This window comes from Glossina fuscipes, unplaced genomic scaffold, assembly GCF_014805625.2.
Source record: "Glossina fuscipes isolate IAEA_lab_2018 unplaced genomic scaffold, Yale_Gfus_2 147, whole genome shotgun sequence".
Lineage (NCBI taxonomy): Eukaryota > Metazoa > Arthropoda > Insecta > Diptera > Glossinidae > Glossina > Glossina fuscipes.
The window spans coordinates 1,497,803-1,517,221 of record NW_023998490.1 but is presented as its reverse complement, the minus strand read 5'-3'; the positions used below and the strand labels follow the sequence as shown (position 1 = coordinate 1,517,221).

The window sequence follows — 19,419 nt, the reverse complement described above, 5'->3', positions numbered from 1 at the left end:
TTACTATAGTTTGTGAGTAATGAGCAAGAACCAATTTTTCACTCCTTTTGAAAAACAAAGGTGATCTCAATCTACGCCGTATTGTAGACATGCCTTTCGACCGAGTGGTAGACCGGGTGATAGAACTTCCAATGCTGCCGCACAAATTTCAAATCGCTCATGCTTAAATCGCTATAGAATTTGATACTGATCAAGAATATATAAACTTTTTGGGATCTTTGGGTAGCGAAACCGTTCTGACAAAATGAAGATACCCTTCATCCTTCGATAATGCGATACGAATAAAAAAAGTACATCGAACTCTTTCTGGATCTCCAGTTTATTCAAAAAAAAAAAAAGAAAAAGCAACCGCGACCACTTTTTCCTTGGCATATCTTCACACTCAGTGAATAGAGTTTATTCCAGAACAGAATAAATGCACGTCACGAGCATTCCTTTTGTTCATCTTCGTACTCAATAAATGGAATTTTACTCCAAAATATAAGAGGCCTCGGATTTTTCTGGAATTTATTCAACAAAAGAAAAAAAAAAAGAGAAAGAAAGAGGGCACAAGAAAGGCAAACTAAAAGTTAAATGCAATTTATTTCTTTTTGAATAAGTGAGTGTACCTGAACATTAAGTATATGATAGAGTTAATGAGATGACAAACCACGCCTAACCAGAGGATTTCGAAAAAGTGAAAAGTCAATGTGCGATAACGTTCTCTTTCCTCCTCGTAGCTTTCCATAGAAGTGGGTGAAAAAAAGCAAGCCACGACACAAACGGTAACAGATATTTGGGATATCCATATGCAGGTTCTGGACGTGAGTGTCAAATCTTCATATAAGACCGGCCCTAGAAACGGTTGAAACAGGTACCAGTTCTTGTAGATCAACGACAAATTGGCGTAATATCTTTGTCGCCATGTTCGATCATCTGTTGCCGGATTAATTCCCAATGTTCGTTGTGATATCCACCTATCAACTAGATACACTTGTTTTTCTCTCGTAATGAAGTTTTCCATAACGACTTTCTTGCAATACCAAGTAGGAAATCTACCAGACTGATCTTGACTTATAAGAAGTTTTGTTGGAAATTTTACATATGCACTAGACATGTAGACTTTTGTAACAGTATTCTGCCTTAATAAGGGTTTGGCAGGATTTTGATATATCGTAACTGCATACGGGCGACTTTGCGATACAAATCTTAAGGTAACATTGGCAGTTGAGCTTGAGTTCATATGTCCTCCCGTGAAAATTGAAACTTGTAGATCGTAGTGTTTAGTCTCGATGCTGGTAATCAGTATTTGTTTGTGTCTTTTAGAACGGAAGCTGACGTACAGCAGAACGAGCCCGTAAAACCCTAATAAAAGCATATAAAAAACTAGAATAAACCAATTAAAACCTAAACGTTCCAAAAGCATATTGTCGTCAAGATCTTCATTAGCGACTGTTGAATACGATTTGCCTGCGAATATTGATAAGTGATAGCAATGGCATACGATTTCCTCTTGATTGGCAGGTATTGTTTTGCATGGCCCAGTCGACCATTGGGGATCTGTCTGTTCAAAATCCCACATTAAGCACTGCTGCACTCGGTTAATAAATGAAAAATTTGACTTTTCCTTTATGTTATGAACGGCTCGTACGGCCAAATATACAGATCGTATGCCATCCCATGGATTCTCAATAAATACATTTTGATTTCCGTTTACATTATTGGCGCTAATAATATTTTTAGCATTCAGAAGTTCATAGCTTCGGGGAGGTTTGTCCACTTTTAGACCAAACATCAAGTCAATGCTCGCATTTAAAAATGTAACGATTAGAACTGAGTGCCCCGGTACTTCGACTGTAAATAGGGGCATGTGCAAATGACTTTTAACGTAACCGGTAATGATGTTTGCTTCTTGTTCGGCATCCGGTATATTTATATTTATTTTAAGTTCTAAGGGATTATCCAATGCCACGAACTTCTTTAAATTACTCTCTTTGCCAAAAACTGAGAAATATATAATACGCGAGTTAACGCCATAGCTATCGGGAAACCACCAGAACGGATTTCGTTTTAGAAGGCCCACTTGCAGAACGGCTTTTTCGCCTTTAAGCTTACTTGCTAGTTCTTTTAAAGTCTCATTGCTTATCTTTAAGTATACGGTCTCCTCCTTAATCTCAATTTGATTATCTTTGTTTAAGTCAATAGCTTTAGTTTGAAATTTTAGTGAACCCAGATCGACTTTAAAAGGATTTTCGGCCGGTTCGTGCATATTTATCGCTGCCAGACCTATACATTTGACGCTTTTAAGCAACTCTTCTGCCGAGCGTAACCAGTTCTCTATTCTTGCTAGAGCCTTAACATCGAAGTCTGCAAATTCTTCATAATCCTCAGCCAGAGGATTATCACTCGTCACACTTTTAAATTGCAATACCTGAACTTTAGGTATGTCTTCCCATGTTTGTGAAAAATCATCTACAAGACTTAAAAGCTGTGTTGAAGCTTTCTGGTAGGAACTCTCCGAAAGTTCCTTGATTTCTTCATCTTTAAAAATAATCTCAAAGCCTTTGTATAATTTTTGAAAATATTTTGAAAACACCAGAGATTTTTCATTGTCTAAAGGTTTCAAATTTTGACTCAAATCTTTGATTATGGTCATCATTTGTTCGACGCGTAATAGATTATGCAAGTCCACATTGACCATTTCTTCAATCATCATATCAGCTGTTCTTGTTCCTGCTTCGTTGAGATTTGCCGTCAGTGTTTTCATTAAGACTAAAGCATCTGACATATTATTATTTTTGAAAAGCTTCCATAATTTTTTTTGGTTAGGGGACAAATTTGTGTTAATATCGGATAACGGTTCTACAGTGACTTCCAGTTTGGACTCGCTGCAAGCTTCAAATTGATCGCAGACAATAATAGTAATAATGCCAGTTGGCGGCAAGCGAACGCGCGTCTTTGGAGCGTTAGTACGATCCAAAGAATAATTACCGGCCATAAATTGATAATTTAAGGGACTGTCCACATCATTATAACCTTCACAACTTATTTCGAAATCAGTTTCGAAAGCTGTACCATCTGTCGGTTTTATGGTACATTTGCCACCTTTCGGTCGCTCATTCTGCATCATCTTTAAACTGCCTCTGCCGTGTAGATTATTGCAAACGACATCTGCGACAAATTGTAGTTTAGTGTCTTCTGCTTTTGGCGTGTAAATTAAACGCTCCTCCTTCTCTTCATCTAATAAAATCTCGTTAAGAAACCACTTATATGAGCTAGAGACACACTGTCTGCATCTTATACATTGAGCGCGAACATGTATGAAACGATCCATTACATATTGGTTACGTGCGCAATTCCGTATACATTCAATGTCTATGAAGAGTTGTTCAGTTTCCACTATAGTAACTCTCTGCTGAACTGTGTGAGTCTCGCCAAGGTTCACTTTGGAATTGACTTTAAGATGAAAAGTGTAGCTTTTCCCAACTTGTAATGCAGAAGCTGTAACTAGTAATTGCCTATCTGAAGAAGTTAAGAAAGAAAAAATGAGTGAAATTGGTGAAAGCTAAAGATATGAAGTCCAATAAATACCTGAACCCATATCTCTGACACATTCTTCATTATGTGTGTCGTCATCGTCTGGAGTGCAACTCCATCTGTAAAACATGTCCTCAGACGCCTCGGGCGCTAAAGCGAAATCGCGGCTCTTTGATCCATCCAAAATGAATTTTTGCTGTGCACCCACCTCGCGTTTTTCCCCACCAGCTATTCGGGCGAAAACCGGTTTTCTTGATACTATTATGAAAAACTAATTTCGCATTCAAGTAAGTTAGCTGTAATTAATTGCATTAAAATTCTGAGTAATTACTCGTTCGCGTGTGACTCCTTTGAAGTTTTTTAACTTTTCAGTAATTAAGACTTGAATTCTATAGGAAGCCATAACCTCGCCATGATAATGAAACCACAAACGATACGGAGATACCTTAAGGAGAGGCTGTTTTGTATTACCAAAATTGTATAACTCCCGTATGCCAATGCTGTTATAAATTGACCATGAATAAGTTAAAGTGGATTCTATGTAGCAGCGCTTCTTGATTACAGCCTCAAAATTATTGAAACGATCTATGTCGACGTCGAGAGGTTCTAACGGATCCGAGCCATGCAAAAATTCCAATTGCGGGGTGCAACCAATCCTGGCCGGTTTTATTATATACAGTGAGTACTCATTGCGAAAGAAATAATTTTGGCCCGTTTCGCTATCATAAGTCTGTAGAATTATTTTGATAAGGCCTTCAGTCCAGAAACATTGATGAAACTTTTTGTAATAACCTTCTGTGTAAGGCAATTTATCAGAATATTTTATACCCAGTTCCTTTGCCAAGCTTTTCAAATCTGCTGATTGGTTCCATTGGTTTTGACCGTCACTGCCACTTAACTCAGTTTCTAACAAACCGATAGCGTAATTCTCAGATATTAGCTCTAAAGAAAAACTCCTTTCTCCTAATGTTTCAATCATTATTAGAAAATCGTGCGTTTCACCAAAGGTAGCGTAGTGATTAAAGTGCAATAGCATGGACGTGAAAACCATATCGAAATTACATTTAAGGCCACCGAATCCACTACTACATTGGCATAGAAATTGTCCCAAAACATTTACACAATTTCCACTATTTGCACAAGGATTGAGTTGACAACGATCTACCATTTCGTTGCACGTATCTCCCGTGAAATAATCATTGCACTTACAAATCTTCCTACCATCTTCATCACTGCATTCGCCTTCGTTGTTGCAAAAGCCACAATAACTGTGTCGCTGTGCGCGTATGCAAGTAATTACAACAAGGAAGAGAATTTTCCACATTCTTGAAAAATTTATATTTTTTCGCATTTCTTTTTTTTTTTTTTTTTCAAACATCAAAATTGAAAATTCATTTCGAACGCTAGCCTAACGGATGTGTTCAGTGAATGTGAATATCAAGTAAATTAATTTGAATACTTGAGTTCGTCGAAAATAGCGAAATGTTGACCTACTACTATCTGCTTGGGCTGCCCAGCTAGCCTTTAGTCTAGAGGTAAGGGAAGAACAGCAGATCAAGGAAAAAGGTCATACCGCTTTCACTAACACCTGGCTTTAGAATAGCGTAACTATAGCGTAGATAATACTGACATTACCGAACCATACTATAATTGATGTGAAAGGTGACAATCCTTGCGGATAATTAAAATAAAAATATGTTTTGAAAATGAAGCAAAACTTTTTGAATTAATTCGCTCTACTTTACGCAGTGACTTTAAGAAAGACGACAATGTTCCGCAGGCTTGTGCAAAAATCGTGGTGTTCATGGTGAAGATTTACCCTTTGACAAAACAAATTGCGGAACACCAATGCGTTCCATCTTACGCATTGCTGCGGGACTTGACATTGATCGGAAAAGCATTTGCATACGGCTGGATGAAAAAACAAACTCGTCTTTTGGTTGTTCGAGCGAAGGGAAATCTAGCCATTTTTTACGAGATAGATGGGATAATAGTTATGAAAAAGGATACGATCCATACACATTTTGATGTACAGGCAGATACGACGGCAGAGCACATATTGATGCCGTGTAAGATAATGATTTGTGTTTGGTGAACTTGCAAAAGAATCGTGTACCATAAGCTCCGTGATTGATTACACAATCTATTGCCCAATGATGATTGAGAGAGTTTGGCCAACTACGATTTGTGTCGTTTGTTTCTGTAGTACTTTTTTAGTCTAAAAGAGGCCTATGAAAATCTTTTGATTCACTTTATTCCGGCCGAGAAATTCTACAATGATGGCATCAAGGTTTCACCGGAAAAATTACAAAAGTTTGCCATTCAAAGCGACAACTGCTTGGTTTAGTAGTCTCTGCTAGCCTAGTTTTTGTTTTGGAAAAGAGAAAAAATCGAAAAAAAAAAACCGAACAGATTAACTTTTTGGAACTTGAAAATAAAAAATGAAAAACAAAAAATCCGCCGCTTAAGAAAAAGAGAAAACAAGGAATAGAAATCGAATGGAAAAAAAAAAAAATACAGGACACAAGTGAAACGCTTCAAAACGGCATCAGCCGTAAAAATTTAGAAAATTCAAGTGAATATAAATGAAGGTGAAAAAAGCGGTAAATGATTTGTTTAAATTTCAAAAATTCTTTCAAAAATATTAAATTTAATAAAAGCGTCTCGAACCATATTTTAGTCAATTAAGAAAAAAATAAAAAAACTTGGAAGGATTCATTAACTGTGCTTATATAAAAAGTTGTGCTCGGATCTCTCCTAAAATAAAGAAAACTACAAATTTAAGAACATTTAAGAAAATTCATTGTGTCATAATACTGAAAAACTACAAAGTGATGAATTTTGTATCATTCTCGGTATCATTTGCCTACAAAAGGTGTGGAAGAAAATTAAGAAATTCTTGAACTCGTGCACGCACACAACGACCATTTTGAAAGTATCAGCAATCAAATGAATCTTATCGATCCAATCTACTAACACAGCCAGACAAGTTGGCATTACCACCATCCAATTGCCTCTCCAACTAATTAAGCTTATCAGTTGGTGGTTCGAGCTACAATTGAAACAGATAACTTAACAGAGATGGATAAGATTTTGAGTCTTCAATTTTTCTTTTGAATTTAATAATTATTATCTTACCGCATACTTTATGAACAAAACTGTAATCGAGGGACGCGCTTCCGACGGAATATCACCTAAATTGTCATTGTATTACACAAATTGGTCCTCTGATTATCATTGATTTTCTTATCTTTAACAAAAAACAAACATCTATAAGAATTCATTTTTTTTTAAAGAAAAAAAAAAAAAACTAAATTTTTTACTATGATTGTTATATATATAAATAGTTAATTTTTTTTAAAGAAGAAGAAATGTGTTACGCTTAGATGATAAGATAAATTCCCTAAATACCCCTAGCCAACGGAGTGAACACAGGGTAGGTAGTTTTTGTCCGTACTACATAGTTGATGTCTCTGCTTACACTTTTACTTACCGTAGTCTTAGAAAAACAAGGACAGTCAGAAGTGTTTGAAACATCCCAGTTGGCGAGCTAGGCTCTAATTTGTTTCTGTAACTACTTTTAACTTCAAAATTCTACACTTGACTATATATTTGTTTCTAGAATTATCATTTACATGTCTTAGAACTGCTTATGAACGATATAGTGATTTCTTGCCCTCTGTGTAGCAATTATTAATTAGTTGAAGGAATGATTTAACCCAGTAAATAGAGTTCTCTCGTTACGTTAGAGCGCATCTATGCAATTAAAACTGATTTTTTACTACATTTTTCGATTAGCTCGCAATAGAAGCTTTCTCAGTACTCTCAGAGTATTGGGAATTATATTTTAAGTTTTATTTCAACCTGGAAGAATTGAGATCTATTTGCCGTTATGAAGGTAGGCGGATTCAAATTTTTCAAACAAACAGCTGTATGTTTTAGTTCAAAAGATCCGTTAAATAGTCAAATTGCAGATATGGCAACACTTTAGGGAGTCAGAAAATGTAATTGTTAGAACATAATTGTATAGCAGCATACGTATACTCGGGGAACTTTAAATGCCTTTTCCTCGAAACATGAATTTTGAACATGACATTCCGCAAGGAAGTACGTAACCATTTTTTTGGTTGAACTTAATTTACATACTTAATAAAAGAGTGTCTTTTTTCCGATCCGCAGAGACTTTTAAAATGATAGTGCCTAGTTAGAACGAATGCGGTGTTGCCATTTTTTTATTATTTTTCGAAAATATTTTTTTTTCTTAAATGTATTTATTAATTTATCCCATCTACAAATATCTCAATCAATACGATAAGAGAGGTAATGTAATAGATAGCATTCCAAATAGCATAGGATGTAGTTATCACTTAATGTGATGTAATGGATGTAATAATCACTAAAATTTTCGGTAATGAGCAACAAACAAAATAAACAAATAAATAAACAAAATAATAATAATTCTGTATAACGCTGAAGAGCGATAAAAATACTAAGCAAAATTACAGTGGGGGGAAACATTAATAAGCAGTAATGAAATCGTTGAACTGAAAGAAAAAAATAAAACTATCAGATAAAGATACAGTCTGTTTAGAATTGAAGGTGTAGGCAGGATGCTAGCGGCTTATCCGTAGAGTAGCACCCTTAACGACATTAACAGAATCCGGTGACGGATCAAACAAATAAAGTCAATCGTTATGTACATGTATGTATATATACAAATCTTAAATCATCGTCGTATCAGCATTTATTTATTTAGTATACATAAATGCGTCAGGTACAGCCTATGGACAGCGAATAAAAATGTCGATATCTTCAATGATAAAGTTCTTACTACGGTTAGCTATATTCCAATGCACATACGCATAACCAAAAGGGTTCACTCTTGGTTTGAAGAACATCAGAATGTTCTCGCATATAATCCCTTAGCACCACAATCGTCAGATCTCAATACAGTTGAACCATTATGGGAAATATTAGAGCAAAGAGTGAGGGAAAGAATCGGCCAACAAATCGTTGGTGACTGTTGAGACATTCCGCGAATCTATTTCGCGCAGAATTGCAGCTGTTCTACCAGCAAATAGTGGTCCAACACTTTGTTAATAAATAGATATTGTATATACGCGAAGTGTTCATATCATTTTATTCATCCAAAATGAGATTCTCTGAAGCAGGAATTTTGCAAAAAAAATTATTCCTAACTATTTTATTAATTTTTTTTACATTGCAGATAGAAACTCTAAACGAGGATTCCATCCTTAGTCGGGTGGAGCAAAAACTAAAAAGTTACGTCGTTCACCGTTCTATCAGATGAATGTGATATCTGGAGTTCGTGTGTAGTATTGTGTGCAGGCTGTAATAATGCTCGGAGAAGAGACGTATACCAACGTTTAGTTATATAACACTAATGGAATTCCTTTGACTATCTCTTAAAAACGCCGAGATAGAATTGGCTTTGTTGAGGAATGATTCAATAAATGCCTTGAATCTGGGCGAAGGATTGGATCAACGATGTCTCCACAGTCATTAAATCCGACTACCTTTTCTAGGTTGTACTTACCAATAATCTAAACGTAACTCGAAGGTATGCTTAATAACCTCATCAAATATTATTATTCTATCCTTCCTGCTCCTTTCAGCCAAAAATTTCTTTAAAAAATTTCTTGAAAAAATGTCTTTTTTTTCAAACTATTACAGTGGCTTAGCCTATGAAAAGTTTTGAATATTGTTTTTTTGCACCATTCGTGTAACAGGCGCGAGAACTATGTGGCCGTTTGTAACGGTGTCCATTGCATGGAATCTAACAGAAAATTATTAGGAATTTTTATTACCCTAACAACAACTAACATCAACTTGCTTACTATGAAGGAAATGCTAATTGTAGACTTTAGTCCAACTTAACACGAAAAAAATGTATATATATGTATATATAAACACACAATACTTGGATTTATTTTCTTATATGCTTTATGCATATATTAAAAGGGGGCCTATTGAAGAAAATACATTTCTTTGCACACATAGTTCTTTTGTGCCCGGAATGGCTAAGCGCAGTTCGGCGGGCCCGCATCCATTTACTGCAGTAATTCGTTTCTCATGATTTCATTTCACAGATGTTTTCTTATTTCGACTTCTAGTCGCACTAGTTGGATGCATTATTTTTCAAAACGTATATACGGTAGCGTTCAGCATCTAGTGCGGGGAAGATGTCTAGCACTAAGTATTTTTGAGAATTTTTGTCTAGTTTTGAAGGCAGCACAACAGACTGTGTATTTGTTCATTGTTGAATTAGTGCAGTCTGTTATCGCTGAATTTAGTTTGCACACACACACGCATACATATTCCGTCTGCTCTACGATTCGTCTATTTAAATATTCCGTTTAAATGATATCGTCAAACCTAATCGGTCCTAATTGAACATTGATCCTCAACAAGGTTTCAAAACTTAGTAAAGCTTTTTTAAAGCAATTAGTTATTACTGGGTTTAGTTTTCATAAGCAAACTAAACATTTTCTTGAAGTCTTGTATATTCGTTCGAATAATTTGGAAAAGTAAATAACAAGCGATCAAAATATGAGATGAATTTTTCATTTCAATTTCATGGAGGTATTAGAAAAGGATGAAACCATTTGCATTTGTATTTATTTGTTTTTGATATTTATGAGGCGTTTCATTCTAATGTACTTAAATGGTACATAGTCACATGAAGAGTAAAGTTCCGAGTTTTTACTTTGTCGACCAAAAACTTTTTATTAATGAACAAAATATTAATACTAATATTGTGCCGGAGAAGCGTTATGATGATGAAGCTAGTTCGAAAAGAAGTTTACGAGAGAAAACTGAGAACGAGCTCAAGTCGAATAGGGTCGTGGACGACCATCAACCTCCATCAACGAAAGCCACGTTAATGAAATCAAATAAATCAAAAGTGCTCAAGAATCGAGAATCGTCACATGACTTAGGGCTATGGACTTTGCCAATCTATTTTAAGAGATTCTGTGTGGCTCAAAACGGTCAAAGTTTCATGTGTTCAGTATGGGTTCAGTATGGGAAGTATTTAACCCATTCCGGAAAACGACTTATCTGAATATATTGAGGATTGGTAAGACCGTTGCTGCGAGTGCATAGCGTCGCACGGGAAGCGCATTAAGGGCGATCAAAAGGATTTAGAAGAATAAATAAAGATTTTTCATGCTATACACAAATGCATTTTATTTTTCAAACACAATCGTAAAGATTGTAGAAAAAGCTTCAAAGTAATTCGAAGCTTATTTGCTTCTAGTTGTTTAATACCGATAAGGTCAACACGCTGCTGCCAGGATATCATCATTTAACTTTGGAGTGTTTTCCAATGTTAACTTTTTACTTTGTTTCTTTGGCTGTATTGGTGAAATAACCTCTGGTTACTTGTAAGTCTCTAAGTGAGATGAGTGAATGATCAGAACATATTCTACCGTACAGTTTTAGAAAATTGTATAATATAAACCAAATTGATAAATCACCGAAGGATGAGAAGTAAATTCACTTTGTTCATTTACGTTCCCATTTGGGTTGCTGTTAGCGTTTAAATTCTTAATCAAACCCGCAATTCTGCATCAATTTAGTTATGTTTGTTCGCCCGCCTGTACACTTATGTGGATGTGTGTAGCAAACGTCCTAGTGGTGGTAAAGATTAAAATATCGGCTTCAGTTTTGGCAAGCGGGTTGGCGGTGAAAATGGTTGAAGGACACGCATAGTTCAAAATAAACCGTTTTCGAAAGCAAAAAAATTGCGTTTTTGCGTTACTCTTAAACCTGGTAGGTGTGATGATAAATGTTTTCAAGTTCAGATGGGCTGATTCTATAGCACATGCAATTGACCACGCCTAGTTTATGTTGCACAGTTTCAATTTATTTATTTTTATTCATTTCGAGCTACAAAACAACATTCAGCCGAATTAAGACAAAAGGCTTGAAATACAAGACTATCAAGAGGCGATCGTCGACCAAGAAACTGAAGTTCAAAGCAAAAAGTTTCGGTTTAAAGTCAATAATGTAAAAATTATGTTTCTTTCGCCTTAAGGCACCAACTGCAAGTGAACGTAAGTCTAAGGAAGTCAGGAGCAAAAGTAAGACAAGCGGTATACAATATTTTAGGCATAAGGTATTAAAAACGGAAGTAAATCTAAGAAACTGTACCCTACTGCACAGAGATGCTACCTCGTGGCCATCGACTTGAGAGACTCGAGTTTTAAATTTGGAAATTTATATTTTTCATAAGAAGTGTAAAAGTTTCGGCCTCAGTCAAAATTCATTTTTCAAAATTGGAGCCGAGTTAGATACACTTTTGGTGACTTTTCGAAATCACTGAAAATTCCTCAATCTACGCTATGTATGTATTTACATTAAGGAGTATGGCGATCTCTCTATATTTGTAAAGAAATATTTCATGTTTGCTTTAGGGAGAAAAGACAGTTTTGTTATGTCAAAGTGGGTGATATTTTTTGCCGTAAACCGGCCCGTTACTCTCTTGCGTGTTTGTGCTTCCAGTTCTAAACGATTGTTTTCAATATAGAAAAAAAAAAATAAATAAATAATAATAATAATAATAATACACTAAAAAAAGTGTGTATTATCTGCAGATGTGCAATGAAGGCACGTTTTAATTGAATAATAATAACAATAATAATGCGCAGGCGAACAATTGCAAGACTTTGTCCAAATGCTAGTATGCTCCTATGTATCTGTTGGAATTATAAAAGATACTCTTCGCTAAATTTCATGACAAAAACGCGCGCACACATGCACACACATGCACCTACATACATAAATATGGAGAGTTGTATAATTAAAGCGGTAAATAAAATAGAGGAAGACATATGAAAAAAAAAAAAAAAAAAAAAAAAAAAAACAAACTGAAAAGTTTATCCAAAACCAAGATCAATTCTGTTGAGTTATTTTCAAAATTGAAGAACAGTTCTAATTGAGCATCGGTGACAAACGGAATCTTCCATTAAGAGTAGAGCCTCGAATGAGATCGTTACATTACATTTAATTAAAAGTTAAAAAAAAAATACAAAAAAAAAAAATTCAAGTTCGCTTGGGTGCAAAGTTTAAGAAAAATGTTTTCATCATCTTTAAAAATTATTGCAATTTTTATTTCTCTGCTTAATAATTGCAAAGGTGTAAATGTTATTAATTTTGAATTTACGGAAGACTTTAAGGGTCGCGAGTTTCACAGTGTACCGACAACCGTGAAAACTTTTGAGAACGATACCGTTTTACTACCATGCGATTACAAGTGTAAGTTAGAATATTTGTATACGATTTCTGACGTTGCCTTACAACACAATCAATTATACGCTTTTTACGTACACGTAACCGGAAGGAGTGGTTGCTTGATAACTTACATAATTTTACTACTTGTTGACGAATAGACGGTATCGTCGACATTGATATCAGTTCCGCTTTTGATACCAATTGTCAGCGTCGATACTGACGCATGAAGTCCTTGCAGATTTTCACATTCAATAGCAAAATTTTATTGTTATGCCTACAATCAAATAGGCAATGATATTTTTGAACACCACCGCTTCTACGCGTATATAGGATATCCCATTAGTGACTGATCAAATATTGACAGAAAGCAAAAAAAAAAAAAAAACCTGCTTCGTAAGCTCGTAAAGTGTAAACACTTTCATTTTGAAACAAAGTATCCCCACTATCGTCGTGTTTTAAAACGAAAGCTGAACGTTACAACATTTCTTGGTATTATTCTTAATTTGTCCCTAGAGGATGATGCGTGTTCCGTAAGTCTGTCTTCCGTATTGAAACAATCAGCAATAAAAGCATAATCAGTTTCTAAGTCGATTAGATTTTGTTCACACATCTGTCTGTTTGCTTACTTGCTAATCCGCTTTATCGTCGCTCTGCTCGGCCTTCCATTCGTTCGCTCATTTGTGCGCCTGTCCGTTTGTCTGTCTGACTTTCTGTTTGTTCGTTCACTTAATTGACCGCCTGTCCGTCCATTTAGGCATCCGCCGGCTCGTTTGCCGTTCCATCCATCTATATATTCGTGTAACTGTCACCTTCTCTTTCTCTGTCTGACATCTGCCATTGGACAGTTTGCCAAGTAAAAGTCGTAACATTATTACTCGATTGCCTGCCACTGATTCATATTGAAATTGGAATTGGATGCAGCTATAATAGATGAAATTGTGCAACTTGGAATTTTTTTACGCAGTTTATTTGAGAAAGCAACCTAAAAATAATTTTTATTAGGCAGATGATGCCTTCTCAACTACCGGGACGTTGAAATTCTTATATAATTACGTCAAAGCGAGTATAAATATCTTATTTATTTTTTTGCGTTCAACACACACAAGGATGCATGAGATATATTATCTTCGTTTTAGTTTAAGATTCCGAATAGATTCTGTTACTTGCGTCTGCAAGGTGGGTAAAGTAGATCTTTGTAGGCCACACGCAAATTATTTGCCACTTTTGTGTTCTACGCCACTTCTGGTGCGTGATGTAACACTTGGATGGACTCAACACAGCCCTAGCCCTTTATTAAACCGATCGATTCGGGATCGCTTTGCTGAATTCTTTTTAAGTTTATCTGTCCGTTAATAGTTAATATATATATTTGAGCTCAACACGTAACGAAATTTGGTATACCATTTTGAGTCTCCGTATTTTCGCCCATTTACCGAACAAAGTTCTATTAAAAAAATGTATGTGACAGACAGTTTACAATTTTCAAAATTTGACGGCAATAGTCGTTGAGTGATTGACTGCATTTCAAGTATATTAAATTGATATGAAAAGTTTGCAGCGTATGGGTTAAATTTTTTAACCATTTCTCCTATAATTGGTTTATGAAAGACAAGCCTCTATACTACGGAACAGTCTGACCTTTAAAAAATTGTAACGAACCTAATTGACCAATGGCAATTTGACAAGAAAATTAAGTGTTACAAATTTTGACCATGTAGGTCTACTCCTTGGACCTCATTCTAATTATTAATAATTTAGGACAAAAATACATGCATCAATAACAAGCTGTCTAAAAACAAAATTTATTTTGGTAAATTTCAGCGAGGTTCGTCAATTTGCATTTTGAGTTCCTTCCTGCACAAGGCCTCACGCAACCAGTGTATCTTTACGTTCAACGTATATTTTATCGCAAAAACAAATTACCTAAATTGCTAGACCTTGCCTAACTGCAACTATTTGAAGAATTAAATCCATATATAAAATTGCTTAGGAAAGAGAAATGTTTCCTATCGAAATGACTTTGCTTGATAACATTGGCATACTCGGCCCCAGGGCGCGCGAATATCAATTTTTTTCAAATTTTTTTTTGCAACATTTTTGAGTTTTTATTTATTAATCGGGTTAGAATGTCTAACCTATGGCTTGAGCTATAAGACCATTAAACAAGGATATTCATACCGTAGAATTGTTCCTTTATCGTGAACTGATGTTCGCCCTAAGATTTGTGCTTTTATGTCTCAGTAAGAGATGGGCTGCGTGGAACTAAATTAAAAGAATAAGAAGATTAAGAGAGTTATTCCAAATTTGGCAGTTTTTTTGGAAATCTTTTTTATCATTAATTCACGTTCAAGTTTACGCGTGCCTTCAGTGTTTTTTGAACATTTGATAAGTCGTTAAAAATTATAACATTGCGGATTCACTTGACAAATGCTCATTCAATGATTAACGAATTCGCGTAGGATATACAAAAAAGAACAAACAAAAAAAAAAAAAAGATCGAGATACAATTGGTTTTACTTAATACACACAGCTTTTTCTGGAGGCTGGAGGTTTTTGTGCTTTTTGTAAATAAGGAGGATTTGATTTAATTTAGGATTACTTGAAAGCATTCCGGTGGCGTTAATTTATTTGTTAAAGATTTCTTGCTATTAGTCATTAGGCCAAAATAAATTTATAAAGTCAAATACATGATCTTCTTTCCGCCATTATATTTTCCTCAAATAGTTAACAGGGTTTGGTCTTTTTCAGTAGCGGCTCGCTTTAAACAAAGAATGACAAAAAAGAAAAAGTGTGATGTGTGCCTTTTGTGGCCTTTAGGAAATGTATGAAAGAAAACAAAATAATGATTAATTTAATTTCATTATACGCTACCTATGTGTGTCAGAAGGGTACGCAACAACTAGAAGGACTTGAAAAAGACCCGACTTTTGTTATATCAGTTCAAAAAGTGACTCTGAATCGATCGGCCCGTCTGTCTATCTTGGTTTCTTGTGCTCAACCTACAGATCGCAACTTTTGAGATATTTCGAAGAGATTTGATATATTGGCATGTTTTGGCTCAAGGACGATCACTGCTGAAAACGGCTCGGATCACTACTCATGCAACAACTTGTTTTGAAAATCGTTACATAAATAATTGTATTAAGGGAGTTTGTTATTGCTTTCAATAAATGAATAAGTAAAACTCTCACGATTGCTTACATATTAAAATCTAATCTAGTTTAGGAGTCTCTTGAATAAATAATACATTAGATCGGTTTCCGCACCGAGGGCAGTAATTTACATAATATTTTAAAAATTAAAATTATTTCGCTTGAAAACTTCTAGTCTCCTATGGTTCTGTGCGTTGGCTTAAAGATGACTTATTAATTGTGGATGCACCACATTCCGAAGAAGTCTCATTAAAACGCTATCGTTTATTAGTGAACGGTAGTTTAGTAGTAATGGATGTTCAACGGGAAGATACGGGGAAATATTATTGCGAAATTATGAGCAATACTGTGAAAGCGGTGCAAATCCATGCCATCGAAGTGCAATATCCTCCGCGAATATTTGCTTCGCCTAGTGGTTTCATAGAGCTACCGTTGGGTGCTTTATTGGAGATTATATGTGAGACGGACGGTGTACCACAACCGGCTATTACTTGGACGCACAACAATGCAACAGTAATTGATTATTTAGTGGGCAATCGGCAAAGTCATATAGTGGAGATAAAAACGAGAAATATGTCAGGTACCATTGAATGTACAGCTAATAATGGTGTGGGCCGACCGGCTACCGATGGTGTTGAATTATCCGTTCTATGTGAGTGTAAACAAAAGAAAAAAAATAAGTTTTCAGTTTTACTTATTAATTAATGTTTTTTTTTTTTTTCTTATAACGGTTTCTGACAACAGTTGCTCCTGAAATACGAGCATCTCAGAAGGTTATCTACTCAAAGATAGGAGTACGTGTCGCTTTGCAATGTTTCGTAGAATCCGCACCAATAGCGAAAATTCGTTGGTTACACGATGGTCGAGTTATTAGCCCTACACGTTATATCCGTCAAGATGTAGAGATTCCCTCGAATTCGTCAGCACTTCGTTATTATGCTGATATGAAACATGTGCTAATCTTTAAGAATGTACGCGACTCTGATATGGGTATGTATGAGTGTCGGGCAGAGAACACAATTGGTGTAGCTAGCGCTTATATGGAATTAACTTTTCGTCCGATGCCTTGCACATTCAAAATCAGTCCTGACATGCAGAGCCCCACCTCACATTTGCTCGTTTGGCAAACGGAGAGTTTTTCACCCGTAATTGAGTTTAAGCTAAAATTCAGACAAATACCATCTGGTAAGTTGAATAAACTGACAATACATTTTTATTACACACTTGCGATTGTGTAATGCTGTGATCGTGTTTAATTGGAAAACACTTGAAACTAATTGGAAAATTCTATACATTTTGTTCATACGCTTACTTGTGCAGAGAGCTCACTATCTTCGACAACCGTGACAACTAAGCTTGAGTGGACAGAATTGACGATACCAGCAGATATTTCTATAGGTAATTGTTGTTGCTTCTTAATTTTTCATTTTTTTGATATTTGCTTTTTTCGTTCTTTGTTGCTATAAAATTGAAAAACGGAGTAACGAACTCTTATAAATTTATATACATGATGTCTAATAAGTATCGGTATTTGCATTCCTAGTTAATCTGCGCATTAGTTAGTTAATAATTGTTATTTATATCAGCTTTATTTGAAATTGTTATCTAATTTTATTAAACAAAAACTTGGCCTTAAATTCTTGGCCTTTCCACCGTAGTTTCTTACATAACATCATTGAAAATATTCCAAAAGGCTTACAACTCGTGTTATGAGTGCAATGCTTTTGAACAGAAGCGGAAAATTGTTGAGCCTTTATATAAATTTTTAAGCATAAGCTTGAAAAAGAGCTAAGATAGTGAGAGGCATTTCCAATTTCGTATAAGTTTGAAACCCGCCTTCCTCTGAAAGAAACTGGATTTGTGCTCTTCTTTTCTCTATACCACTTATACACCGAAAACTTGTTTAGTATTTTCGATCAAGAACGATCAACGCACGCCGACTATGACGATGATGTTAGGTTTTTATTTTTCCAGAAATAAAACCATCGCTCGGCGAAAAGTGTTTCAAGTCTGAATCAAGCCTTGGCATAAATATATTGCTTCACACGGAGCTTGCTTTAAAGGAGGTAAAGCTACGACGTGTCCGTCGCCTTTTGTGTCATGTCCGTCCGTCTTCCGGATACGGATATGTTGACTGTTAGAATTCCTTAAAAAAATGATTTTATTTTTAAGAAGTCCTGGCACTTTTTTTACAGAACTTTCATATATATGTATAATAACATTTTTTTTTTAGGGTCCATATACACGACATCGTTCACTTTATATGGCTTACATCCTGCCAGTATATATCAGGTAGTTGTACTTGCACGGAATCATTACGGTTGGAGTGACAGCAGCAAAATATTGCGTTTCGCCACCGGAGGAGAAGGTCGGTCAATCATCTAATATAACAATGCATGCGCATATTCGTAGAATTGAAAATTAAAAACATTATTGTGTAAAATTTAATTTTATTCATCGTTTGTTTCGATTCTATCTTTGAACATGTTTTAGTTGAATTTCCAAACTACTCAACGGAAGCAGAAACATATGATGCTAACAATAGCAATGATAATGACGGCGCTAATAGCATTAGTAATACTAATGACGGTCGTATCTACGGCAGCGATAATAGTGACGATGATCCCAATGAGAAATCGTTCAATGAAATAACTGATAATTCTATTGTTGCTCAAAAATCTGATGAGCATAAATTATACAAAACTGTAGTATTTTATACATCGAGAGCGAGCGCTATTTGCAATAATAAATGTAATAACCATTTATTTAATTTATTAGTAGATCTTATAAGTGTATATGTTATAGTTTTCAAGTTTTATTGTTAATGAATACTGAAATAATAAATGAGACTAAGCAAAACACATTGGATATAGATTTATTAGATCGCGGACAGGAGTAGGCGTGAGATCCAGGGATGAATTTATAGCAGTTTTCGATGAAATTCTGTTAATCGCAATAATACAACCATTGCTCTCTTAATCTAATTACGTGGATGATGAACGAAAGCGGACGCAATTCATTCAGACGCAAACAGAGGGATAGTTAGCATAAGTTTGGTGATGAGCACAGTAGCTGCAGTAGTTTCTATAGAGATTCATTGTTTTGCTCAGTTGCATTTTTAGGTCTGGAACCAATCTACCATATTGCTATTTAGGCAATATCTTTTTTAACACGAATTTTTTGGGAACGTATCCATCGTGTAAAAAGAAAATTGCGGCTCAGTTAGAAAGATAATCTGTTCCATATTTTGTTATTATGTCCTAGTAACTTACCAATTATCAATCAATCAATTTTCGACTAAGCTTTTATATTAATATACGCACGTCGATCAATAATTCCCTGAAACGGTAAAGAGATTCCACCTCCAATAACGAAAATCTAAATTATTTTCAGACAATTCCAACCCGTACATGTGGCCCATGCCAACATTTCTCTTCACTTTGGTTATGTTTTTTTGACTTTTTTAAAAGGTCTAGTGCCGCTACAAATCCGAAGT

General features: G+C 35.2%; 2 protein-coding genes across 2 annotated transcripts; one reads left to right on the top strand and one right to left on the bottom strand.

Annotated features, from left to right (window-relative positions):
* Positions 1-580: 580 nt before the first annotated feature.
* Positions 581-4,840, bottom strand: LOC119641292. Its single transcript, XM_038039888.1, is given in 2 exon segments — positions 581-3,787; positions 3,848-4,840. Coding segments are annotated over 2 exon segments (4,200 nt in total).
* A 7,664-nt stretch (positions 4,841-12,504) lies between these two features.
* LOC119641257 (matrix-remodeling-associated protein 5) lies at positions 12,505-18,786 on the top strand. Its single transcript, XM_038039837.1, has 6 exons — positions 12,505-12,795; positions 16,099-16,575; positions 16,668-17,108; positions 17,244-17,321; positions 18,157-18,291; positions 18,417-18,786. Exons 1-6 carry the CDS (start codon positions 12,615-12,617, stop codon positions 18,746-18,748), a joined length of 1,644 nt encoding a protein of 547 aa, XP_037895765.1. The 5' UTR covers positions 12,505-12,614; the 3' UTR covers positions 18,749-18,786.
* Positions 18,787-19,419: the final 633 nt, after the last annotated feature.

Coding starts and splice junctions, on each gene's coding strand:
- LOC119641257 (XM_038039837.1), top strand. CDS start 12,615: ATGTTTTCATCATCTTTAAAAATTATTGCAATTTTTATTTCTCTGCTT. Junction 17,322..18,156: donor ACCAGCAGATATTTCTATAG/GTAATTGTTGTT, acceptor TTTTTTTTTTAG/GGTCCATATACACGACATCG. Junction 18,292..18,416: donor TTTCGCCACCGGAGGAGAAG/GTCGGTCAATCA, acceptor AACATGTTTTAG/TTGAATTTCCAAACTACTCA.